General features: G+C 39.1%; 1 protein-coding gene across 1 annotated transcript; it reads left to right on the forward strand.

Annotated features, from left to right (window-relative positions):
- The first annotated feature begins 830 nt into the window (after positions 1-830).
- Positions 831-3,645, forward strand: LOC133299393 (expansin-like B1). Its single transcript, XM_061498849.1, has 4 exons — positions 831-966; positions 1,320-1,426; positions 1,595-1,909; positions 2,133-3,645. The coding sequence occupies exons 1-4, from the start codon at positions 831-833 to the stop codon at positions 2,325-2,327; spliced, it is 753 nt and encodes a 250-aa protein (XP_061354833.1). The 3' UTR covers positions 2,328-3,645.
- The last annotated feature ends 4,565 nt before the right edge of the window (positions 3,646-8,210 follow it).

An 8,210-nucleotide genomic window follows, 5' to 3' on the forward strand; every position in this document is an offset into this window, starting at 1 on the left:
TTAATTTTGTTATTTGATGTCACTTATCTTAAAGTATAAAATGTTTTAATAGACTAATTATAATTAAGTGAAATTATAAATAATTAGTTATATACGTGATAATCTTTTTAAACCTTACAGATTTAAATCTTATATTATTTAAGGGATTAACGTTTTTCCTGCACAACAGAGATAAATTTATCTCTCGCAATTTCAAAACGATATCGTTTTGGGTTTGAGAAATAAAAATTAGGATATTTTTGTAAACTTTATGATACAAGACAAAAGTAAAATTTTCAAAATACCTTTTATTTTATTTTTCTAAACCCCAAAATGATATTTTTTTGACTTTGGGGTCCGGCGATAATTTTATCTTTAAGTTGTAAGAAATATTTTTTCAATTATTTAAATAATAAAATAATTTGGTCTAACCCGTATATATATACATGGTGTAGGACTGAAGGTTCTTTCCATTAATTGTTTCCTCATAGCCTTTGATTTTGACTCAACAAATGAACCTTTGACAATTAATAACATTAAACCACATGTTTAACTAGATAAACACCAAAACTACCATAAATAACCTGTATTTGGGGGGTGGTAGTCAATATTCCTAAGTTCTACCTGTACACATCATTAATCCAATCCTTTTGCATACTATATATCCATGTGGGAGAAAAAGTGGGCTATCACAACACTGGTATTTACCTAAGGTTGTACTATAAATATGACTCCATATATTTGCTTCTATCTCATAAAGCCTTCTCTTATTTAATATTTATTATTGCTTCATACCCTTGATTGCTGCATTTCTGTTCTCCTCTTTGCTTCTGAGAATTTGTCATTTAGACATGGAACTTAGTCTTAAGCACCAACTTGGCCTTGTTTGTGTCATACTGCTCTTTCCTGCACTGTGTAACTGCAAGCAATCTTTTACCAAGTCCAGAGCAACCTATTATAGTACCCCTGATGGTTATGGCACTCCAAGTATGTGACCCTCCCCTTCTATATACCCATAACATTTATTTGTACAAATAAGTTGTTTATACCAACCACCTTTGTTAGCCAGCTAGGAATTAGGATATATATGGTACAGGAATAAGACATATTACTCAAGTTTTTTTGTTTTTTTTTTGGGAAGCACACTTGCATGTTTCACTAACGATCTTGATATTCTGAAACTAAATATTTTTTTCTCCCTACCAAAAACATTTCAAGGATTTCCTTCTGATCAAGTATGCTTCGCTTATTAGAAGTTAAATGTGCACTGTGATATTACATACGTTTGCATCATCACATGACATATATAATATGATTGGTCGATTCAATATATATTTTAGATGGAGCTTGTGGGTTTCGCGATTATGGAAGGACGATCCAAGGTGGCAGTGTCGCAGCGGTAGCTGGGCTATGGAGGAATGGAGCTGGCTGTGGTGCATGCTACCGGGTAGTTTTCTTTCCATTTTCACTAATAATCAATATTTCTAATACTCCTTAGTAAAAGAAGGGTTCATCATCATTGAAGAAAAATATATTTATATGAAAAATAAAAATAAACATTGCCAATTATCTCCACTAACACTTTGTTATTTGTCAAATGTAAATGATGATTCAGGTTTGGTGCACTGTACCAGGACTCTGCAATAACAGTGGAGCAATAGTGTTAGCAACAGACTATGGTCAGGGAGACAGAACAGACTTCATCATGAGCCCACGTGCCTTTGCAAAATTGGGACGAGACGCAAAATCATCTGCAGAGCTTGTCAAATACGGTGTAGTGGATATTGGATTTGAAAGGGTGTCTTGTAAATACCCTGGTCAAAACATCATGTTTCATGTCCAAGAAAGTAGCAATAACCCTGGCTACTTCGCTGTTGTGCTTCTCTATGTAGATGGAGCATTCGATGTCTCTGCTGTTGAGATGTACCTGGTATGTCTATATCTCGTTGCACCCTTACATATTATTCTCAATATAACAATTTCTAAATAATTAGATTGGAATATCAACTTTACACTTTGTATTGGCTTAGTTTCAGAGTAGTTAGTTTAATTTAAGTTTTACTTTGAGAATGCTTCTATTCAATTACTTTACTTGTCTTCATGTGTAGTTAGTTGTATTGAATTTGATTCTTGAAATGTGGTCAATGGTGCAGAAAAACACCAGAGAATGGATGCCCCTGCGCAGGGTCTCTGGGGCAGTGTTTGACTATCAAAACCCACCGAGTGGTGAAATCTATTTAAGGTTCCAAGTGAGTGGCAGTGCTGGGGTTTACTGGAAGCAGCCCAAGATTCCTATCCCTGGAAATTGGAAGGCCGGAGCTACTTATGATAGCAAGATCCAGATTTAATTACTAATATAAAAGGAAAAAAAGCACTTTGAAATCAAATAAGGCACTTTGTACGCAATTTGTTTCTGATTAGTGCCACTAAGAATGCTGGCTTGTGCCCCTTTTGACAAAGGGACTAGAATAATGGGGATTCATGTACTTCCCATCTGATACTACATGGAATATAAATAAAATAAATGTGATACCCTTTCTCCTTTATTGGTATTTGGCTGCCAATGCAAAATTGCCTCGATGTTGTTAAAATTAAATTGCTATTGACGATACACTTAATATTTAACGCCTTGATTCAGCCAAGTAAAACCGTCATTTATTGGTTCATTTCTAAGATAGACACTGTACCGTTGAGAGCTACAAGTCTAATACGTACCCTTGGGAGGGATAAGAGTCACTATAGGAGTATCGTCGCTAGTAGAGGTAAAGACCAAGCTAGACAATGACGTCCCAAGAATGAGGTCTAACTGTGCAAGTTAGGGGGTTGAGCTGAGACGAGGGCTTGTGAAACTGGCAGGATAAGGGCATATAAGATGGGGTTATTTATAGGAGGAGAGGGTGCCTTCCTCGCATGGAAGGGCGAGCCAGGTCAACTCTCCTTAGGGGGTGCCTAGCATAGAGTGTTGAGATATATAGTCCCACATTGGTTGTATGTACAACTAATGTGGAGTTTATAAGGTCTTGGGCACTCCCACCCTTTGAGCTAGCTTTTGGGGTGGTGTATCCCAAGGTTTTTTACATGGTATCAGAGTCTCGCCGCCCCCCATTTTCTCTTGTGGCGTTTCTTAGCACAGGTAGGCTGGGCCTGTTGCATTGTCCACTCTTCAAGCCCATTGGGCTCTTGTGTGAGGGGGCGTGTTGAGATATATAGTCCCACATTGGTTGTATGTGCAACTAATGTGGAGTTTATAAGGCCTTGGGCACTCCCACCCTTTGAGCTAGCTCTTAGAGTGGTGTATCTCAAGGTTCTTTACAAAGAGTTTAATTTTACTGTCCTATTTTCTATATAAAACAAAAAATGGTACGAAAGGAAGACTTCTATATTATCTATGTTTTAAACCCAAAGGTAATTAATTAAGCGTATCTTTCACCTATCAAATCTAACTTTTGATTTTGGTCTAAAATCAAACGAAATGGTCTTTTTGTTAGTGTTACCCCAGGCTTTGTTTAGATTGGTGGTATTCTAGTACAGGATGAAATGAAATGGTAAGTAGCAACATAGAATGCCACTGCATAGTTTGGCTAACACTTTAGCTAGGAGAAACACGGGGAACAACATTCCCCTCCGCATCCAAAACAGCTTAACATTAACAAGTAGTCACGACATTGTAAGTGAGAGCAAAGGGTTCAAAACAGGTTTGTAAGAAGCTGATCATCACAGGAATGAACTTGGGTAGTGAGTACAATGGCTTGCAACCAAGGATATCACATGCAGGTAAAAAAAGGGGCGAAATGACGCATAGGCGTAGCAGAAATGCGTGGTATATAGGTCCATGACCCTTAGTAAATTATTAATTAAATCAAATTCATCAATGATGGTTAATTAAATATTGGTTATCCATGAACTGAAATAAAAATACCTATCCCAAACCGTACCTATGGGTATTTTCTGCAAAGAAAAATAACGACAAAGCTGTGGGAAACATAATTAAGCATGACACATAGAGGTCTACAACTTCATCATCCTTTTTTGGCATACCGTAATTATATTTGCACAATGTCAAGGAAAACCATTGATTAAGAGAGGAAAACGTAAAGGGGAAAGAAAACTAGTTCTATGAAGTTTTCACTCTAAGCAGGAAAGGGCCTATAGATCCTATGCAGGATTTGAAAGGGTGTACATAAGGAAGGCTGCAGCTAAAAAAAGGGGAGTATCGAAAGGGATTGAGTTAGTAACATAGTGCCATCTGGAATGGTTCAATTGGCAGCCTTTGAGTGGTGAGATGGCATAATTCAATTACTTAGGGGTCTTAAAGCAGAGGATGGCTTAGGGGGAAGGGAAGCATGTATTGGGTGGAATTATACAGCAAGGTGTTGTAGGAGTGGAGGGTTCTCTCCAATAACCTACATCCATTTGTATTCTGCTATATCTGATTCAATATACCTACATTTCAGTTTTCTTCTACTATTCGATCATTGAATTACCAGGTTCCTATCATTAACACAGACCCTCTCTGGTTCTGAATTTTTTAGATTAGTTCACTTCCTTCCAACCAAGCTCTGGTTGACCAAAGATTCTGCACAGCCGAAACCTAAAAACAAGTTTATCATGTAACCCCATATCCCATCTAACAAGTCTCAACTACATACGTCGATCATAAACAACTATCTCACCTAAAAGCTGAAGCTTTTGGATTGAATTGGTTGTTTACATGGTATCAGAGTCTCCATGACTATGGGGTCACCGCTCCCGAGTTCAATCTTCAACGTTCCCATTCTATTGATAAATAATTAAATATTATGGAGTTTCTTAGCATAGGTACGGGCATGATGCATTGTCCACTCTTCAAACTCAATAGGCTATTATGTGAAGGAGCATGTTAGAGAGATATAATATAAAACTATTGATGGCCCCTTCACTTAAACGCTTAAGCTTTTGGGTTGAAATGGTTCTATGTCTTATGCTTTCCATCCATTGATTCAGACTGGGGTATCACCCAAACAGGGAGAATATTTTCAATGCTACTGTAGTACATACTTAAAATACAAACACACCTAAGTGCATTTACACCCATTTTCTTTTCAATTTTTTTCATAAATGCAATTAGGTAGCTGGTGTTGGTGTAGTATGTACAGCAGGAGCACTAAAACTATTCTCCCTAACATGATTCTTTTCCTCAATGCAAAGCAAGATTGTCTAGTGTGGTAGATTAGTATGCTTCAAAAAGGGTTTCAATTTTCAAATAAACAAGTTCTTCCCTTTTATTTTCCTCCACTATAAAATATTTCTCATTCCATTTCTCTCTGATAGCTCTCATCAAAGGACAAAAAATAAAAGTAAATATGAAAAGGTAAAAATCTTAGCGGAAAAACAGTAAACAGAAGGTAGGAAGATATTTAAATAAGAGATATATGCAAAATGTTACTTACCTCGGTTCAGTCACTGACCTTCGCGCTTCCCATCCATAACAGCCTCAATTCACCTTTTGAATAAGCAAATGCTAACAACGACAGACAAAATAAATAAATAAATAAATAAGTTAATAAATAAAAATGAAGAAGGAGCAAGAGTGAAAAGAAGAAGATGAAGAAGAACGAACACCAAGAGAGCCTGAGACTCGGAGGTACCAGATAAACATTCCTCTCACAATTTTCTCACTGCCAACAACATTGACATTGACATGCTCTCTCTCACTTATTTTTGTTTTGACTATTTTGTGCGAACCAATTTTCTCAGTTATGGTGATAGCTAGGTAATTTGGCCGGATTGAAATAGTTTTCGTTTTTTAAGGTTGAAAACTTATTTTCAATTAAATTATAAAACTGGCTTTCGGAATATATTTCAAAAATAATAGATAATGAAATTGCTTCCTTGGATAAATAATTCTTAAAGTAATTCTAAAACTGCCCTGTCATCTCACTTTCGCAAAGAAACGAGAGTTACATCTTTATTTTATTTTTTTGTCCATTTTCTCTTTCTTATTATCTATCTTTTTCTCTCACTTAAAATAACATAATTTTATATCCTTTAAAATGACACACATTCTTTCCTTAGATAAGACGAATGTCGTTGAAAAACATGAAAAACTGCATAGTGAGAAAGAAGTAAAAGTTGAGTTCCAGACAAATCTAGAGATTAGCCAAAATCAAGCCAAACCTCACATGCGACTCAATCTTATCTTAGCATATAAGCTCTAATATTATATAAAAAATTATTTTAATTCAAAATCTTAAGATGTTAAATAATATTTAAACTTGTGACCACTTAGGTAAATTCACATTAATAGTTTTATATGACATCAGTAAATAACTTTTGTCACTTTCTCTCTCTCTCTCCCTAATCGGCCCACTTATTTGCATTTTTCATATTTTTAGCCTAGAATCTAGTAAATATACAATAACGAGGAACACTTCCGGTATAAGAAGGTGTGATGACAACCATTATGTTCCCTGGCACTATCTGAGAATTGCATTTAATAACACAACAAATAATATAATAAAAAATAATTCCTATTAAGCATAAAATTTTTTTGGATCATCACTTTCCTTTTCATATGGTGTGGTGGTGGTGGTGGCAGCGGCGTGGTAATGGTCGTGGTAGTGACAGCAGTGGCTATGGCGATGGTGGCGGCATAGTGGTGGTGGTTAGTGGCGGTGGTTGCGACGATGGTAGTGGTGGTTGGTGACGGTGGTGGAAGTGGTGGTGGTCGTGACAGCAGTGGCTGTGATGATGGTGGCAGCGGTGGCGACAGTGACGGTGGCGGTTATGGTGGCGATGGTGTCAGCATAGTGGTGGTGATGCCAGTGGATGCGACGGTGGTAATGGTGGTGGTGGTGGTGGCGTGGTAGTAACTGGTGGCGTGATGGTGGTGATGGTGATGGCATGATGGTGTTGGTAATGGCAGTGGCTGCGACGATGATGGTAGTGGTTGGTGACAGTGGCGGTGGCGGTGATAATGGTGTGGTGGTCATGGTGGTGATGGTAGTGGTTGCAGCGATGGTAGTGGTGGTTGGTGACAGTGGTGGAAGTGGTGGTGGCGATGATGTGGTGATGGTAACGACGGTCGTGGTGGCATAGTGGTGGTCGTGACAGCAGTGACTGCAATGATGGTGGTGGTGGTTGGTGACGGTAGTGGTGGTGACTGTGATGGTAGTGATGGCGGCAGGGAAAGTTGTTGATTCTTGAAGCGGCCGGGCGTTACAAGTGGTATCAGAGCAGGGCCTCTCTCCCAGTACGGTGTGGTTCGAGGACGAACCAGACGGAAGCTTGTGGGCATGTAACATCCCGAGCGCTGAGGAGGGCGGGGAGTAATCTCTGGTGCGAAAGGGCATGGACAAGGAGCGGCTCCTGACAGGCTTCCAGCGGGGGGTTACATGAATGAATGAATCGAATCGACACCCGAAAGAAAGGGATTTCAAAGACTGTGCAGGTATGAGACTGCACAGTTTGAGATAACTTATAAGAATTAATTGGTATTACCTATACTAACAAGATGCATCTACTTTTCGGTAGCCCGAAACGGAAGAACTCCATAGTTAAGCGTGCTTGACTTGGGGCAATTCTGGGATGGGTGACCTCCTGAGAAGTTTTCTCAGGAAGTGTGCGAGTGAGGAAAAAGTACACAGAAAAGTCTCGTGTTAGTATGTGGGGATAGTCAGTGATTCTTGAAGCAGTCGGGCGTTACAAGTGGTATCAGAGCAGAGCCTCTCTCCCGTACGGTGTAGTTCGAGGACGAACCAGGCGGAAGCTGGTTGGCATGTAACATCCGAGTGTTAACGAGGGTAGGGAGTGATCACTGGTGCGAAAGGGCATGGACAAGGAGCGGCTCCTGATAGGCTTCCAGCAGGGAGTTACATGAATGAATGAATCGAATCGAAACCCGAAAGAAAGGGATTTCAAAGACTGTGTAGGTATGAGACTAGACAGTTTGGGATAGCTTATAAGAATTAATTGGTACTGCATATACTAACAAGATGCATCTACCTTTCGGTAGCCCGAAACGGAAGAACTCCATAGTTAAGCGTGCTTGACTTGGGGCAATTCTGAGATGTGTGACCTCCTAGGAAGTTTTCTCGGGAAGTGTGCGAGTGAGAACAAAGCATGCTGAAAAGTCTCGTGTTAGTGTGTGGGAACAGGCGTTACACGTGGTGATGGCAATGGTGTCATGGTGGTGGTTGTGGTGACAACGATATTGGTGGTACAACAACAACGACGACGATAGTGGCAGTGGT

This window comes from Gastrolobium bilobum, unplaced genomic scaffold (genome assembly GCF_033153095.1).
Source record: "Gastrolobium bilobum isolate Gb01-03AN ecotype WA unplaced genomic scaffold, APGP_CSIRO_Gbil_v1 utg1549, whole genome shotgun sequence".
Taxonomy (NCBI): domain Eukaryota; kingdom Viridiplantae; phylum Streptophyta; class Magnoliopsida; order Fabales; family Fabaceae; genus Gastrolobium; species Gastrolobium bilobum.

Excerpts from the sequence above, each read along its gene's own strand:
- LOC133299393 (XM_061498849.1), top strand. The coding sequence starts at position 831 with ATGGAACTTAGTCTTAAGCACCAACTTGGCCTTGTTTGTGTCATACTG. Across the intron at positions 1,427-1,594 it reads GCTGTGGTGCATGCTACCGG|GTTTGGTGCACTGTACCAGG; the intron begins GTAGTTTTCTTT and ends ATGATGATTCAG. Across the intron at positions 1,910-2,132 it reads CTGCTGTTGAGATGTACCTG|AAAAACACCAGAGAATGGAT; the intron begins GTATGTCTATAT and ends TCAATGGTGCAG.